The 18,505-nt window shown below is 42.6% G+C and overlaps 1 protein-coding gene and 2 pseudogenes across 1 annotated transcript in view; 1 reads left to right on the top strand and 2 right to left on the bottom strand.

The window, feature by feature from the left end:
* Window positions 1-5,603, bottom strand: part of LOC109485561 — a 43,616-nt pseudogene extending 38,013 nt beyond the window's left edge.
* A 3,217-nt stretch (window positions 5,604-8,820) lies between these two features.
* Window positions 8,821-10,241, top strand: LOC109485602 (annotated as a pseudogene).
* A 2,951-nt stretch (window positions 10,242-13,192) lies between these two features.
* Window positions 13,193-18,505, bottom strand: part of LOC109485604 (myosin-16-like) — a 31,194-nt gene continuing 25,881 nt past the window's right edge. Inside the window, exons 40-46 of the mRNA XM_019789290.1 lie at window positions 17,841-18,023; window positions 17,264-17,434; window positions 16,226-16,330; window positions 15,547-15,642; window positions 14,979-15,190; window positions 14,427-14,578; window positions 13,193-13,357 (exon numbers count right to left, since the gene is read on the bottom strand). Of these exons, the coding sequence (XP_019644849.1) occupies window positions 14,428-14,578; window positions 14,979-15,190; window positions 15,547-15,642; window positions 16,226-16,330; window positions 17,264-17,434; window positions 17,841-18,023 (918 nt within the window). The 3' untranslated portion in view covers window positions 13,193-13,357; window position 14,427. The remainder of the gene's footprint in view (window positions 13,358-14,426; window positions 14,579-14,978; window positions 15,191-15,546; window positions 15,643-16,225; window positions 16,331-17,263; window positions 17,435-17,840; window positions 18,024-18,505) is intronic.

Genomic DNA, 18,505 nt, shown 5'->3' with positions numbered 1-18,505 from the left:
CTATATACATTGGATATATAGTGTGATTTCAACTCAGTATGTAGATAAATGACTAGAATATTGTCTCTGGTTTTCAATCCCTAACAGCTGCATTTGATGCCTTTAATTTGTCTATACATTCCTTGATAATGCTGAGACAAAGATCGATGTGCTCCAGGTGTGTTCTAAACGTGAGAACACAGATCCGCAGACAGAACACCCCCTCCACGGTAGTGGACGACAGGAAGATGCGGCCATCTTTCAAAATGGCGTCCAGCAGCCGACGGTTGAAGTCGTCAGCACTGCCCCCTTGCGACTTGTCGCGGTAGTGGAACACAACTACTGACAAGTCGGGCGGCTTCAGGGTAACAATGCCCTGGATTTCTGTCGGAATAATTTTCAAAAATTCATGGCAACTATTGAGTCAAACTTAAAGTTTCTCTACTTTTACCATACAAAGGCATTTTACATGGGCTGTAGTTGTTGCATGGGTTGTAGTTGCTTGAGTGTCGTTCACGATAGTGTCTCTATGACAAAAACACTTCCATTGCAAGCCATTTGTTTCGACTAGAAGGTTCCATGCATGCTAAAATTACTTTCGAGATGATTCATTTTTTGTCAATTTAATAACATGACACAGCAATATAAAACTCTCAAAGATCTTAAAAGATCTCAATTGCAAACATGAATCGTAATATACTATTAGAATGAAGGTGTCACATACCTTGGACCTTATGGTAGAAGTACTTTGCCAGCAGTAACTTCTCCTCCAGTGCAGATCTAAACGGTTTTAGGCCAAACAATCTGAGGGGAAGCCACACACGCGGGGCCCTTCAGGAAGAAAAATAAACTGAACGAAAGGATCATTAGGCTCATGTTTGTAAAATTCTTTTTTATTTCTTCACAACATCTTCTTTTCCTTAGAAAATTAATTTTGGCATTCTAAGACATTAGTATCGTTCTCCAACCATCGGCATATATTTGATAATTTTGCAGTTGCTTTGTATGATTTACAATATGTTAGAAAACGTTTTCTTTTTGGAAACGGACGCAACTTTCATGCGCGCGTTAACGTCATCCATATAATCAAATCAACATGGCCTAACGCTTTCCCGCGCGCGGGAAGAGACGTAACTCGATATCTTAGGCTGGCGGGGTTGCGTTCTTATGGCGGGAAATCAACCATCATGCAAGTTGTTTGTACTCGCAATTACACCTCTGCCATGTATTTGCAACAAACTCTTCACTGTTACCTGAAATATTCCTTAGCTCTAAGAGATACAAAGCTCGCAGGTGGGGACATTGTATCAACCTACTCAGCTTACTGAAGGGAGACCTGAAGCGCAGAGGGCTAGGCCCTCCCACAACAGAAAATAAACTCAAGGAGCTTAGAGAGCTCGCGAGGCAGAAGGTACGGTGGAAACAGATTAGAAAGATTACTACAGGACATTTCCACACGACTCTAGACGCAGAACACAGTGGATGATGATGATGATGATGATGATGATGATTACCTGAAATGTGTGGTTAGTTCGAAGGACAGTTGGAAGGGTGAGACGGACGTGCAGTGTTGTGTGGCGTCCTGTACGTAAACCCCGGGACTGTGGGCCGTGTTGGACTGCAGGAGGAGCCGGCCCTCCCGCACTAGTACCACACCCGTGCCGTACGGAAGGAACAGTCCTGGGGAGGAAACACATTCTTCTTGAAGACCATATGAATGAATGACGACCTTTATTGCACATTGAACTGGGCTAAGTTAAGGTCAAAACAAAACATGATGAACAGGTATATACAAAATAGAACTAGCTTTCATTACATGTATAAACTTGAACTTCCAACACTAACTACAATGAATTGGGACTTACCCCAAATTTTCGGTTAACTCCATCAACCTTGTTCACAGAATGGACCCGTCTGCAACAAGACGTCAAAGACAGGTGGCCGTAGTAGCGGGTCATACGTGCCAGATAACTTGTGTCGCCCCCCGTCTCTGTTCAGGGTAGGTCTGTGAGCTCTTATATCGACCGAAAATTTGGAGCAAGTCCAAATTCATTTAAGTTAAAGCTTAGTCATTATTTCACTATTGAAATTTATTAATGTCTGCCTTTGTTTGCTATGTGATGTACTATATCTACATCTACCTTTGTGCGGATCGACAACGATAGAGTCGCTTTTCTCCACCCCGCGGAAGAAGTGCTTCGTGCTCTCACACAGGGAGAAGAAGCCGCCGTACGCCGCGTCCACGTGAAACCATGCACCGTGGCGCTCAGCAACGCTCGCCAGGGCGTCCACCGGGTCCACAGAACCAACATCCGTGCTGCCGATCGTGCCGATGATCATGAAGGGGAGCAAACCGTTCTAATAGGAAAATAAAAGATGCATGTTTGAAGTTAAAACTTTAGATCTAACGCTCGCCAGGGCGTCCACGTGAAACCACGTCCCGTGCCGCTCCGCAACGCTCGCCAGGGCGTCAACCGGGTCCACAGAACCAACATCCGTGCTGCCGACCGTGCCGATAATCAGGAACGGAATCAAACCGTTCTTGTAGAAAAAAGAAAATAGAAAAATCACATAGCAAGATACAAAACCTATTCCAACAAAAAGGTACACGGAGATCAAAATTTCAACGACCCACTGTCGCCTTCATCGGGATATGTAATGACCAAATGTGTACCTTGGGTCCCCTTTCTGTTGGAATAAAGTGTAAAAGTTTAACATCGTCCTATCACATACTGCCGATAATCATGAACGGGATCAACCGTTCTTATAAAGGAAATAGGAAAACAAAACTTGTTTAAGACATGTTAAATTTAATAAAACTTTAGATCCAACGCTCGCCAGGGGGCCAACCTGGTCCACATACAGACCCCACATCCGTACTGCCGATCGTGCCGATGATCAGGAGCGGGATCAAACCGTTCTTGAAAGAAAAAAAAATCAAATAGAAAAACAAAACATGATGTTTGCTCTTACTGGACTATATTGCAGAAGCGTGGTACCATACATGCCATACGGTTGTTGCCATACATTCTGGATTGATTAAAGTTCTATCTGTCTAAGCTGTCAGAACCTCTTCGATTATAGTGGGATGACAATCTCCATCACCAAGTTTGGAAAAAGTCAGTACATCTGTTTCATTTATAGTATGATAAATTTATCATTTCTAGTACGATAAATTTTTTTAGTATATATTGTTATAGAATAACGCAGTTGATTAATCGTTACTTTGATGTCCTCATTGATGAGTTCATCCAGCCTGGACGGGTCCATTCTGTAACTGTCGTCCATGGGGACCTCCCTCCTGATGCAATGGAACATTCCGATGAAGTTCAGTGCTTTAGCGTAGCAGTGGTGGGTCAGTTTTGTGACGTACACCACGGCCCTAAAGGATACGGAAACAATACACATCTTACAGAAAACTGAAAAACGTACTAAAAAACAGTTACTCAAGCAACTGGATAAGATTTGGGAAATTGTCATACGTATTCAGAACCATGTTTTATCCAGAACCATGCTAAGGCACGGTTCTGGATTGTCCATGCATATCCAAAACCATGCCTGTGTGCAAATATACGTTCTTGGATACGCGAAGACTATCCAGAACCATGCCTGATCCTAACCCTAAAATGTTCTACCATTTTCTTTGTATTATTTGGAATTTGACCTCTGACCATTTCAAGCACCACTAACTTGTTATCATTATTGTATTTTGATTATGATTTTCGAGTTATCTTATTGATTTACTTGTATTCTTATGTTTAATTATTATGTTATATTACTTTCTTGTATCATGCTTCCATGGGATCCCCTAGAAATCAGCCTTCAACGGCCAAAGGGACCAACTGTACATGTTTGAAAGTTTAATAAATAGATAAATAAACTCCACCTATGAAAGTCCCTGGAGTGCAGCTTCATGGCGTCACGTGCCGTTGCCATGGCGATGAGAGTAGCCGCTGTGCCACCGGAAGTCAGGTTACCCGCGTGGCCTTCTGGGTAGCCGAAGAGCGTTGCCATCCACCTCAGCAGCGTGTTGTTCATGCGCACACCGCCCGGGCTGGTCGACTCGATGGCTGAGAGTGCAGAAAAGACGATTGTAGTTAGGCCATACTGATTTCATCATATAGATAACACCCTCTGGGCATCCCATAACTAATGCATGTGAATGGAAAAAAACATAATTAGTTGCCTTCTTTTTGAAATGTAAGTGTTCAGTAATATTGAACAAGCATGATTATGAAATAAAATGAATATAACAGAGTCTAAGGTTGACGTGACCTAATTGAAGTCTTTCAAACAATTTTTTTCAGATATTCATTGTACAACAAATGTCCGTAAGCTGATGATCCAAAACAAATCACACGGATATCCGGCTAGAGGCCTTGCGAATACCCAAATCAAATCAAACAAATGAAATAAAACACACAGCTCGTATTGTGTATTAGCAAGGAGGTTCAAAAGACCTCATTGGTATTAGCACGGTGATTTACATCATTACACCTGCGGACTCCCAGAGGTCAATGTGCAATGCGTGTAACATAAACGGGGATTCTAATAAGACAAACAACAGTAAAGATATCTACTTTACCGGAGTAAGGGTTGAAGGCCGCTGCCAGGAAGTCTCCCAGAGCAGAAGGGAACAGCCCTCCGGCCCCGATGTACCCGACATGCCCGCCGTGTCCCGCCCGGAGACCGGCGTCACCGATACTGCTGCTAAACTCACGGAGAAGGTGGTCTGAATAGCAGTGGGTAAACGGAGGGAAAAAAATTCTAACTTATTGGGCTTGAATTCTTAAACGTGTAGATGATTTTTAGAATGTGCACAACATACTAAAGGCCATATCAAAGCCCAGTACAAAGTTCGTACTCTTACATATTACATCCAGAATCTATACCTATTCTAATTGCCATAAACCAAAGTGCAACAGTGACCCAGGTGAGTGGTAAAACCATTCAGGTGGTAGTACCATTCACCTTGAAGTGGCCTAATGGCCGTGTTACGTGGCAACCACTAAGTAAAAAAAAAATTAAAAGAAAAAAAAACAGGAACCTATATCTGTGGGCTCCTCCTGTATGGATCCGTCCTGTGGTGTTAGGGCTTGTCCCTGCTCTGGGTGGAGATACGCCCACTCTGACGGAGTGGACAGCTTCTTTTTAACGTGTAGATGATTTTTAGAATATACACAACATACTAATGGCCATATCAAACCCCAGTACAAAGTTCGTACTCTTATATATTACCTCCGGCCAGAATCTATACCTATTCTAATTACCATATATATAAATCAAAGTGCAACAGTAACCCAGGTGAGTGGTCATACCATTTAGGTGGTAGCACCATTCACCTTGAAGTGGCGTGTTACGTGGCGACCACTTAGTAAAAAAAAACAGTAACCTATATCTGTAGGTTCCTCCTGTATGGATCCGTCCTGTGGTGTTAGAGTTTGCCCCTGGTCTGGGTGGAGGTATGCCCTCTCTGACGGAGTGGACAGCTTCTGTAGATACTCTTCTGTACAGCTGCTGACTTCTGCTGTCCACTGCTGTCGCTGTTCGGGCCCGGGGTCGAGCTGTGAAGCCCGGGCAGCCAGTTCTGTGATGGCGGAGACCAGGTCATCGCTGTTAGCCATTTTAAAGCTTTGAGAAACAAAGGTTGTATTCTGGAGATCCGGGTCAGAGTTCAAATCAGAACGATTGATTACTCTACTGAATATTGCCGGAAGTGCTTGGTTAACACGTTTTTCCTCCACAAACTCTATAATGAAGTCCTGTCTGAGACCAGACTTCACATTGAAGATTAAGTTACATAGAGATTCTTTCTTTACACAACAAAAAAGTACAGGGACTTTTGTATGGTCTTCTACAACTAAAGATCTAACAAAGCTAAATACATGCATGTATAACGTCATCCTACGTACAGAATACATGTATGTGGCAAATTACGTACAGAATATATGTCAGCGGCAACAATAAAGGTTTTACTATTCTCGATCATGCAGTCTCTAAGATTTAAACATTATCAATGTTTTTCCTATTTGAACACTGTATTGGTTATCTCCCCTGAGAATGTAATTGAATTTATCTATAGGACCTAACGTACATTCAGTGTCTATAGAGGTGGGAGTCGATTTGTTAACAAAAAAATACGATTTGATCTTTGAAAATTTGTGATAAAGGGGTGGGAAGTTTAAACAATAGAAAGCTGATATTTGTTTAACCTCGTTCAGCTTGACTGTGTACATTTGCTGACGAGGTCATATTTTGTTTTCGCTGTAACGTACCAAATCAATGGAATAGCGGGTCTTACAAAGTACTTGGTTTCATGAAGATCGCAGAGAATCAACTTATAAAACAGGGTTGAAAAATGAGCTATTGAAAGACGTCTTTTAGTGCCAGAAAATCACAGAGTCCTACATATTTATTTGTTTATTTGAATTCACCACAAGTGTGGAAGGGAGGACAAAACAAGTGCATTGACACCTTCACAATTTGTCCTCTCCAACACTACAATATAAATACAGATTGTAACATTAAATACAAAACAGATTACAATATTGAACATTAATAACATGACATACAAATACCTACAATATCATGCATTAAACATGAAATACTGTACAATGTGACGAAAAATTATACACTATGACTGGAGATTGCTTCTACTTTGAAAACTTGCGTGAGTACCAGCAAAATGTTGAGCATTTCTTTGTATCACCATGGGTCCCGGGTAAAGGAAGTATGGGTGACGAAACAATGTGTCTTAATGGAGACTTTGAGATGTTTGAAGAATGTAAATGACTCATCGATGGCAAAGGTCCACCCTCTTTCCATCAAGTCTGTACTATAGATACACACAGAACCACACAACAACAAGTTTGTGATATTCAGAGCAGACTCTTGAAAACTGTAGGTCTGCACACGGATTATAACATACTCGCGAGTCGTCTGGCCTTAGCATTGCCAAACGGTATGTACCACGACAGTAGAATGGCTTTTCGAAGGAATATGATACAATGAAATATAGATTTGGGACATTTTGCTCTAGATCTGAAATTGTCGCAAGATCCATCGAAATTCTAGCCTGAAACACTAATTTAAAGCCATAAATATTACAGTGTTCTGGTACTAGTTGTGTTCTGTCTTCTTAGTTTGGAATGGTCATTGGACAGTTTTTGGATGATTTAGAAACCCAGGTATGTGGCAGAGGAACGTGGGCCCAAGATGTTGAGCGAGGGAGGCACAGCGGTACCGTTTAAATGTAGGCGAGAGCTTATAGTAGGCATATGCCATTTGTTTTCTTGTTACAAAGAACATCGTCGTCTTCGGCTCCAAGAGTCTCACATGTATCAATCAGTTTTGGCAAGGCTTTCTCGGAAGGCCAGATGAGGCAGGTTCGTATCAACTGCCCACGGAATTCTATAATCAAACAACTAGCATGCGTATTGTTCCTTGTAATGAGGCTTTTCATCCATTCTTATTCTGAATAAAAAAAATAAATCAGCGGTAATGACGTACGTAAAAAGTGACGCACGTAAAAATCTCCAGAGGATAAGTAAAGAACGCTTCACGTCTGTGTGATGATTTTTCAGGTACAAGCTGTGGAGGGTAATAGAGGTCATACATGCTGTTTGGACAAAAACATGTCGACAAAGACATTTCGCGTTTTGGTTTTCATTTCGGTTGGTCTACCAGCATGGCAGCTATTATCATGTCCCTTGCTTAAAATACTTCCTTTACGTCAACGCATTGGGGATGAATATGGCTGGCAACAAGTGGTGACTTCAGAAAAGTTAGCGGTATGAGAGCGAAGTCGTTTCTTATATATATATATATATATATATATATATATATATAGAGAGAGAGAGAGAGAGAGGGGGGAGGGAGAGGGAGAGAGTCATACAGTATATAGCTGAGATGATATTATATGAAGCAGACACATGCGGATACTTGGTCGTGTAATGTTCGGTGTTCAATTTAAAAAAAGCAACTAGTAAAGGTAATATTTGCAAAGTATGTTTATCCTCATATGGTCTAGCCTAACAAACAACTTTTCTATTTATTCTTACTCAAAATCATTCATATATATGGTGAACAGCCTCTCAATCCCTTGAAAAACAAACCGCAATGCGGTTTTGTTCTTTGCCAGCGCGAGGCATACGTGTACAGTAACCTTTTTATTACCGACTATCATCAGGTCCTTGTGAAAGCTAATTTCTTGATGAAAAGAAGCCAATCTAATATTTTCCTCGGGCAACTTTTTTTCCCTCACAAGTTCCAAGAGCTCCCAATCGACTCCCACACCCGTATGCAATTTGTGAGCAAAGGAAGTAGTTAGTGGGATCCAGGGAGTGGGACGCGCTGAATAAGACAATTTGCCCGTCCATTATGTGTCCACGCATCGCACGCCGTAGGCTGATAAGTGGCATGACGTTATAACCAGGCCACACCGACTTAATTTTATGGATGACATCCGCGCGCGCTTTGATTTTCGCCTATTCTAAAAAGAAAAAAGAGCACGTCGTCCAAGGCCCTGGCCTGGGTACTCCATGGAAGTTAGCGACAATACGGAACCGGTGGTAACTCTGTAGGACGGCACCCAGGCTACCGTAGTTCTACGACGCAAATTCATAATACCAGCTTTGCATTCCTGCGGTTTAGTTGCATTTTTATTTTTGGTCGGAATTTTTTTCATTCGCCCGCGCGCACTAGTTTGGGGGTCTTCAGAGGATGTCATCCATAAAATTAAGCCGCTGTGGCATGACAGCCCGTAGGAGTGAGTGTGCTTTGTGGCGGTGGTACTTTATATTGCACAGCGTGTGGAGAGAGAGTAAGAGAAGTCCAGGAGAGATGGGAGTGTACAGCAGTGTGATGTGCGGACTGCAGCGACTCATGGCAGAGAGGAGGACACTCATCATGATGTGGAGCTTCTGCCTGTTGCTTTTCCTACCAGTCAACACAGCTATCATTACTGGGGTACGTCTATTGTTTTTTCCCTTTAATTGTGTGTTTTATTATTATATTGTACAAGGTATTGGTTAAAAACGTAGAAATGAAGTGTACTAAAGAAAATGGACACCAATATGGCAAATCTACATAGCTATCATTACTGGGGTAAGTTTGTCTTTTTTTCCATTATCATTACTTTAATTGTGTATTTGTTTTCAAATTATATGATGTACAGTGAACAAAATGTAAATGAAGGGTATTCAGAAACCAATATGGTCAATACGAGGTCGTACCCAAAGTATATTATCATTACTGGGGTACGTTCATTTTTCTCCCATTTTTCATTCCTTTATTGTGTGTGTGTGTGTGTGTGTGTGTGTGTGTGTGTGTGTGTGTGTGTGTGTTTTCAAAGTATACGGAGTACAATTAACAACATGCAAATGAAGTGAACTAGAGAAGATGGACACCGATATGGTAAATCCGGTTCCTCCTCAAAGTATCTTCGTATCATGAAGGGATTTTCGTTACGATATGAGTAAATGTGGTTACATTGAAGAATAGATAATAACTAATAACGCTAAGCAAGAAAACTTTATTCATCCCTTGTTTTCTTTGCAATAGGTCGATAATATACGGTTTTTTTATACAATCAACTTCCTAACACTGTTATCGTTGTGTCTGACACGGAACTTATGCCTAGGTCACATTTCCAAACCGGGGCCCGGCCGGGTTGTTTGTATGAACAAAAAACTAACAATTCATATCAAGAATATACAGAAATAGTGCCCATGATTATTATGGAAAACCTTTCTGTGTTTCCTTGTCTTTTATATCGTATCTTTCGTTCCATAAGACTACCCGGCCGGGCTCCGGTTTGGAAATGTGAACTCAGCATTATATATTACCTAATTTAAGTTTTTCTGTTATATTATTGTTCAGGTGTGTAAAGCTGACGTAGACTGCCGTTCGCACGTCGGTTTCGGGACGTGCTTGATTGTTGTATGTAACCTATGTTACTGTTTAGGTGTGTAAATCGGACATATGTTATTTTTCTATCCAGGTGTGTAAAGCTGACGTGGACTGCCAGTCGCACGTCGGTTTCGTGACGCACGTGCTGCGCGCCGTGGTTCGGCGGCTTCCCGGTGTCTGTGTGCAAGCCTCGCGGCAAGCCGGGGGACCCCTGCTCGCTGCTGGAGGGCGTGATGGAGGATTTCAGCCCGGAACCGAACGGGTCCTCCCGGGTGTTCTGGCTGTGTCCCTGCCAACGCGACCTGCGATGTCTGCCCAGCAGCAGCAACCAGCTACTCGGGAAGTGCGGGTGAGAATTTGAAACTCATCAACGGCGCCAACTAGACAGTTAAATGTCAGCTGTCAAGTTCAAAAACAAGGAGAGCCTTTACGCGATAACAATGGCAATGGCACCGATGGCAATGGTTGCAATCTCTGATTGGGAATATAAGGAAGTATATGTGGTTGTCAGCATATGGAAGCATAAGTATAAGTATATGGAATTATATGCGAAGCAGGATATGATTCAGCCTTAGAGTAGTTTCTGATTGTATTTTGTTGTTCAAGACTTTAACTGTCGAAGTTCAGATGAACAATGGTTGCTGCCAAACGTACGGCACATCATCAGAACGGGATCAAGTTCTAGTATATTGAATGACGAATGCAATATATTTTCCATAGAACACGAAATTGTATCTTAACGTATCCTTAAGACAGAACTTGAATAAAGAGTTAACGTTTGATCACGTATATCATTCTCATCATTAGAATGCTTTTGGTGAGTTCTTTAATGCGCTGTAGGTTTGCTCTTTGAAAGAACTGCTACTTTCTGTAGTATATGTAGTTCGAAAGTCGGTTTTCATCCCTCTGTTCATTGAAGCTGTCCATAGAATATCTCTTGTAATTGAAGTGTCTGAGAAAGTAATGTTATCAACCAGCAATATTTCCCCATGTACATTTCGACACGCTGGCAAATTCAGCAGTATTTCTTAGCACTTAAAGTGCTAACTCTTTTACTATCATCACAGCAAAAGTTCTCCCATATATATCTCTACACACTGACACATTTAGCTGCATTTCTCAGCATTAAAAGATTTAATTCTTCATCACAGGAATATTTTTAAAAATCCCCAAAAAGTGCGATAGAGTAAAAACTACAAATAACTAAATCTGTCGAAAAGAACATGACGAAATTTCTGTTACCTAGGCACGTTTGTGAAGTCATTGATAGCAGCAAACTAATCAAGCAGGTTGTTTTCTTGTGCTAGCGGTTCTAATGATACCCACAGGGTAAATTACTGAAGGAAATAGGATAGCGTACTTCACATGACGAGAACATAGTCTCAATGGGAGGACATGTGGTGCAAGTATAGATCTACTATTGGACCTTTTTTTTACATATATAATGTGCTAACGTCAGCAATACCCACTTGATTGTACATACACATGGTAAGAATACAGTTTAGTGGGCAATGAATGGCTCACAGCTGCCAAGTGTTCTCAATTGGATCTGTTTCGTGTAAAACATCTATCAACCCAGGGAGCTTTGATGGGAATGAGAGAGGGTCAGTTAGTCCTCACTACTTGTGAGAAATTGGGCTGGTCTCAACTTCATGATGTTTCTGACTCAGAGAGAAGAGTTGCTGTTACAGTTCTACTCGGTAACCCGTAACCCAGGTGAGTGGTCATACGATTCAGGTGGTAGCACCATTCATTGAAGTGGCCAAACGGCCGTGTTACGTGGAGAACACTAAGTAAAAAATAAATAAAAAAATAAAAAATATCATATCTAAGTGCATGACCGATGTAAACTCATCAAAGCATGCTCTAAAACCGTAAAGTACTCCTGCTAAGCAGTGACGTAAACAAAGGGACCGCGTGGTTTTGCTCCAATAAGCAGTAAAGAAAGAGACCGTGAGAGTTCAGAGCATTGAGGACCCCATTAGTGATACTGGGGAGAGGTCCATAGCAACTGGTGGTGCGGTTTTGCGTACAGAATATGTGTACGAGAAGACCAAGATTATGGAGCAAATGTGCAGATCGGTCAAGCAGCAAGGGCCACTTTTTTTCATCTTGTAGTTCAACGTGTCAATAGATTCAATGTGTGTACATACGGCTGGTTCAGTTGTTCGAATTCTGTGTGTGAAAAACAGTCTAGCAGTATCCATCTATACTCCTCTGTCTATTTCTATGTACATCTCTAACTCTTTATGTGTTCGTGAGTGCCTGCCTGCTGGTCAATGGCCGTGTGATGGTTTTTGAATATTACTACAATTAAGCCTCCTATTCATAATCCTCCTTGATAATTCCCTTCAGAAAAGCGTTACTATCCCGAGGCTGTAACTGGATAACTCATCACATATTGCAATTTTTCTCAATTATTGCCTCGTTTTGTAACGTTCTTTTAACCGCATTCGGGTAAGCGGCAAACCGACTCAAGGCGTAACACACAGATAATGTGTGCAAACTGCGTAAGACCGGACTGTAAGGTTTGAACCACTCACACGGTGAAGGACACCTACTCTTTTTGACAAGTGCGGAGGGATCTTAAATGTGCTTGGGGTAAACTTTCTAGGATAACTCAATCAACAATGTTACAATCTCAGTAAAAACAAGTGAAAAAGTTAAAAGACATGTATACAAACAAACTCATAGAAGGAATTTCGTTTTCGACAAGAAATGTCAAAATGTCACATATTTATATACACCTGAGGTCTGTTTTGACCCCATACGGTGGTTTGAGGGTTAAATGGTTCACGTCCTTATTTCAGGATTATCTGATTTCCTAATTGAAGCTAGGTACTAATTTTCACTGATTGGAGTGATTGAATAGGTGTTACGTGCCTTTTCCAATGGCATATATAGAATTTAGAGCTAGGATACTGGGATTTTCTCATACAAAACATTTCAATGTCTATCTGTAAGCAAGGTAGGAAAACTACGTGGTTGTGTATAAGAAAACCTTATATACGTATCCTGTGTTCTACCAACCTGATGAAATTATTTTCAGCATTATGATCTGTTTAGAGTTAAAACTTTAGGTCCAACGCAAAAAGTGCCGGAAGTGTAACTTCCATGAAGTGTAACGTCAACACTGGGCCAAAGGTATCTGGTAGACGTCACACGAGAACGTTTTTTGTGTTGGACCCTAAATATTTAACTCATGTAACATGTAACTACCAACACAGGTGAACTTCCATGATAACATTAGGATCTGTTGTACATCTAATCTTACCACAGAATCATCACGCAAAACAAGATGTGAACGTCACCGTTCATTTTATTTCTGCTGCAACGTACCAGCTACTGTCAAAGCGTCGTTTACTAACACACAAGCAAGCATTTCAAGCGGAGTAGATAAGGAGGAGTCCAGTTGATCAATCCATCTTTTTTTATCGGAGAGTTTTCTTCAAGGGTCGGTGGCACGTCACTGCATACAGAAAACACACAAACAAACAAAATCCATGGCATTAGATAAACAGATATTTAGATATTAACTAGATAAACAGATACAGAGTCGGGACGTGATAGAAGCATGGCATCATTTTCCTTTCTTCGTTATAGCAAGGATATACCACTAAGAAATGGCATTCATCTTCAAATTTGTCTATAACCAACCAGTCTCGCTACAAAATCAGCTTAGTGATAAAACGCCCTAGACGCCTGGTAGATGTTATTCTCCACCAGCCTCCTTTGCAGGCTGAATTAATAGTAGAAATCGGCCTGAAATGAATGTAGCTGACCAGGGGAGTTTGCCTGTATAGAACTGGACCCTCTAGGACCGGCCAACTCCCCTGGCCAGCTACATTCTTTTAGGCCGATTTCTACTATTTATTTAGCCTGTAAATGAGGCTGGTGAGAGACTAGCTATGTAGAGGCTACCTCACCTTCATCCTCGTCCTAAAAATCAGCTTGGTGATGAAACGCCATAGAAGCCTAATCTCTAAGCAGATTTTTTGGTGGCAAAAAGACAGTATCGAAGTGGCCAGGCAGTATTCATTCGCCCAAGAGAGGTCCATAAGCCACCCTAGAATCTGCTTGGAGATTACTAGAAGCCTGGTTTGCGCTACCTTAGTCCTCGTCGCTGCTGGTGGTGACGACGCGGCGAGTGGTGCGTTTGGTGACGGTGCGCCTGATCACGGTGGTCCCGCCGGCTCCCTCGTCACCGCTGCCGTACACGTGCCCACACACACAGGAAAAACACATGTACACCTAATACAATGTAACGGATTCTGACTTACCTTTAGTTAGTCCTCGTCGCTGCTAGTGGTGCGGCAAACTGCTCTCTAGCGGATCAACTCCCCCAGCATGTTATCTCTCTATTTGACCAATTTCTACTCTATTCCTGATGCCTGGTAGAGGCTAATGAGACGCCCTAGCTAGAAGCCAAGTAGAGGCTAGCTCAGCTTTTCCAAAATCATATCCAGTTGTTTGAGTAACTATTTTCTGGCGTATCTTACTACCTGTATGTCTAACCTTCACGGAAGTACGCACCTTACCTTAGTCCTCGTCACTGCTTGTGACGACGCGGCGAGTGGTGCGTTTGGTGACGGTGCGCCTGATCACGGTAGTGCCGCCGGCTCCCTCGTCACCGCTGCCGTACACGTGCCGGGTCGTGTGGTGGGTCGTGCTGGAGCCCCCGCCGCCAACGCTGTAGTAAGGAACGAAAAGTTATTATTATGTTTACCGAAGGAAAACGTATTGTTTTGGCTCAGTTTCTTCTTCTCCTCCGTATGAAATGATACGAAGTGCGCGTCTTTGGACTCGTTCCATGCTTTTTGCCAGCGATTCTTTTTATATTCCAACATGCAATGACAAGACGTGGTGACGGCATACTCAAGGTTTGTTAACTTATATTTATGCCGCCACCAACACAGGGGACAATACAATACCCATTTTCACCTGAGCGAAGTGATGAAAGTCGTGTAAAGTGCCTTTCTCAATGGCACAAGATCGGTGGCATGTCAGGACTCGAACCCGGGACCTCTTGGTTCCGAGTCGAGCACTCTGCCGCTACGCCACACGACCCCATGAGATTCGTAGCAACCCACCTGAAGTGCGCGGAGTGGCCGCCGCTGAAGTGGGCCGCCGGCGCGGAGGAGCGAGCCCCGGAGCCGACGTGGCGCCGGGTGACGACGTGGGTCTCGGTGCGGGTCCGCATCTTGTTCAGGGACGCCTCGGCCATCTCCATGCGCTCAACAGCGTCCTCCAAGTCGTGCTGGGCGTGACGGTACTTGGAAAGGCTCTGTCCCGCGCTGCTTTCCTGGAAAGTGTAGAAATGTGATACGTTTAGAACCTTCCTGGAACTTCCTGTACGTGTGGTTAAAGAGGTTGGTCATTTGAGCCTTAAGGCTGCAGCATGGACTTTTTTGTTTTGTTGGAATGTTTATTTCTTTGCTAAACATTATATTTGTTGAATGCCTGCTTTGCACACACTGACTACCCCCCCCCCCCCCAATACAAAATTGATGCACAGGTACAAACACAAACATCTATTTACCTCTACATACAAAAAGTTAGAAGATTTTTTTTGAACAGGACGTCTTTAAACACAGCTGATTCCCAAACTGCAGCCTTGCAGAACATTTTGTTTTCAATCATGTTTTTTTTTGTACTTACCGCCTCCTCGACCTGGCGCTTGTAGGTCTTGATCTTGCTCTGAAGCTTCTCGATCAGGTCCTGCAGGCGGATCTGGTTCTTCTTGTTCTCGTCGTCCTGAAATTTTTACATAGTATTTTATTTGCCGTAAGCAAGTAAATCATACACTTATAACGTGTACTGTTGTTTATGGACACACTTTACTAGGCTATAATTTGTTCTATTTCTACACAAATTAAACCAGAGAATACATAGGTGAAGGTTAGACATCCAGGTAATAAGATACGCAAGCAACTGGATATGATTATGGAAACAGTCAGACGTTTCAGGTAGCATCCACTACCTTTCGTCAATAACACTGAACAGTTGTCAGAAAAGCAGGTTTATAAGTACGAACATGTTTATTTGGCTTTCCTATGTAAAGGTCTTGATGTTGACGTCTTCGCCATGTAATACACGGGATAGCTAAGTATACTTTTATTCTTAGAACGCTAAAACAAATACAATACAGATGAGGCTAGGGAAAAATTACATAATGTTACTTCTGTATATATCTCGCTTTAACTGTTTATTGTTGCTTCTATGTCATATGTGGTGTGCGTGTTAGGTGTGCACGCTATCGGAATACTTGCTGGCTAGTGCACACTTTGCATTGTGATGTTACAATTTCTTAATAAATAAAGGTAAGTCATTTTCTCACCTGTGCGGCGAACTCCTTCAAGGAGCGGTCGTTCTTCCGCAGAGCCTTGACGTCATCTTGGTGCTGCTTCTGGATGATTGACAGCTGCAGCTCAAGTTCCCGGATCTGCCAAAAGAGATGATGTGTAAATATATATATGAACGACGTGAAACGTTAGCCTCCATAGCATGCCAAAAACTGGGGTTTTGGGGGTCTTCAGGGTCTTTGGGAGCTTTTTTGTGCTATTTTCTGATTGCTTATAGACAACATAGCTGGCCTGGTTGAATTACCCCCCTTTTTTTAGAACTGGGCTAATCAGAAAACAGCCGAAGACCACCAAACCCCAGTTCTATAAGCCTGCTACGGAGGCTAATCAGAAAACAGCCGAAGACCACCAAACTCCCAGTTCTATAAGCCTGCTACGGATGCTAATCAGAAAACAGCCGAAGACCACCAAACTCCCAGTTCTATAAGCCTGCTACGGAGGCTAATGAAAGGTACAGAAACGAAGTACTGCCAAAGCCAGCCTTTTACAATACCATTGGGCTTCGACTGGTTGGCCCGCGCCAGTTTTAGTTTTCATAAAGCAGACTGCATCAAATCAAATCAAATCAAATATACAGAAAGAATACCTCATTATCTACTGGCGGGAAATTTGCTTCCATTTTGAAAGAAAAATGTTTGCTCCGAGGACCTTCTCAAAGAAAAGCACAAGCCTATCCCATAGTATTTAATCATTCGAGGTACCAACTTTCCATTACTTGCAGGAATAGGAACGGTTAAAAAGGCAAGATTAACTTAAAGGCCATTTACCTTGTCCAAGTATTTATTTAATCTTCAAAGACACCTGGGTAGTCAGGAATCGAAACGGTAAAGAAGGTAAAGTGCCCCTTACCCTTTTCAATTATTGCGGGAATAGAAACGGTGAAGAAGGCCTAGGTAGAGTACAATTCTTGCCCTTTCACACTATTGCAGGAAACTGTCAAGAAAGTACTAAAAGTACCTCTTAACCCTTTTCAACTATTGCAGGAATCAAAACGGTTAAAAAGTGTTCCTTACCCTTTCCTCCACCTTCGCCAAGGCGCGTTTCCCGCCCTTCAAGGCGGACGCCTCCGCCTCCTCAAGCTGCTGCTGGAGGTCCTTGAAGGTCAGTTCAAGGTTATGCTTGACCTTCAGCATGTGCTGGTTCTGATCCTGCTCCGTGCGCAGTTCTTCGGCCATGCGACCAGCCTGGAGAAGACAGGGGCACATTCTTTTAGTATGTAACAAAGTGGCACTTTTGTAGCCACTCTCTGGTACTGCATCGGTACTAAACATCGCTTTTTTTGCCGGCTCCATGGATCCACCACCCAAAACTGTGGCAGCTCTTTGAGCTTGTGTTCTAGGATAGAGACCCCATTTTACGATAAGGGCAATACAGAACGTTCCAGAAGCAACCCAAGAACCGTTTGAAAATCACACCATTCCCTCTTTTTCGTGAATAAAAAAAGGTAAAATAAATTAGGCCATCTTTGTCTCTGGTACTGTCTTTACTACTCTTCCTGGAGTCTTAGTGACAGTTGTAACATATGCATAACATACACACAATAGCTTACCAACAAAAGAACAAAAAATATACAATTAGTGAATAACGTACATCGCTGATGGCCCTCTTGGCCTTCTCCTCTGTCTGGCGATGCTCGTTGATGAGCTCCTCCAGCTCGGCCCTGAGCGTGTCCAGGTCTCCCTCCAGCTTGCGCCTCTGGGTGACCAGGCCGGAGGTCTGCGTGGTCAGTTCGCTCACGCGGTCGTGAGACTCCGACAGGCTGGCGTCAGCAAGCTGCGGGGGGGGGGTGTATATCAGCAAACCTACAATGCCTTTTGCTACATGCCTTAAAATATAGTCACTTTATCCTAGTCAGTCTAGCATCCCACAGTCTCCTATTCCTTGCTAGTCTGGCTAATTGTTAAAAAACTGGAGGTGAAAATTAAACATAGGAGTGTGCATTGAGTTGGCGTAATCTATGTGGCAGATTTTTACTAAATATTGGGTATAAATTTGGTCCTGAAGATGATGATGAAGATGACTGGCCGGGATTTGCACACACATACCATTGGAGCCTTAGCTGGCTGAATCGAGGTTTGAGACAAATAGCATTGCTTAATTCTATATAATTTCTTATCCTCAACCTGTGACAACCAATGCGCGCGTTTCTACATAGAAATTATATATTAGTGCAACGTTGTGAATTTACGTCTATAGAACTATCTTTTTGGTGGTACGCCTAGACTTTGAGCGCACAGTGCTCCTAAGTGAAAAAA

The sequence above is a fragment of the Branchiostoma belcheri genome, unplaced genomic scaffold, assembly GCF_001625305.1.
Source record: "Branchiostoma belcheri isolate BF01 breed outbred unplaced genomic scaffold, Haploidv18h27 scaffold77, whole genome shotgun sequence".
Classification (NCBI taxonomy): Eukaryota; Metazoa; Chordata; class Leptocardii; order Amphioxiformes; family Branchiostomatidae; genus Branchiostoma; species Branchiostoma belcheri.
The sequence above is the reverse complement of the archived record's forward strand: the minus strand, read 5'-3'. Positions and strand labels throughout refer to the sequence as shown.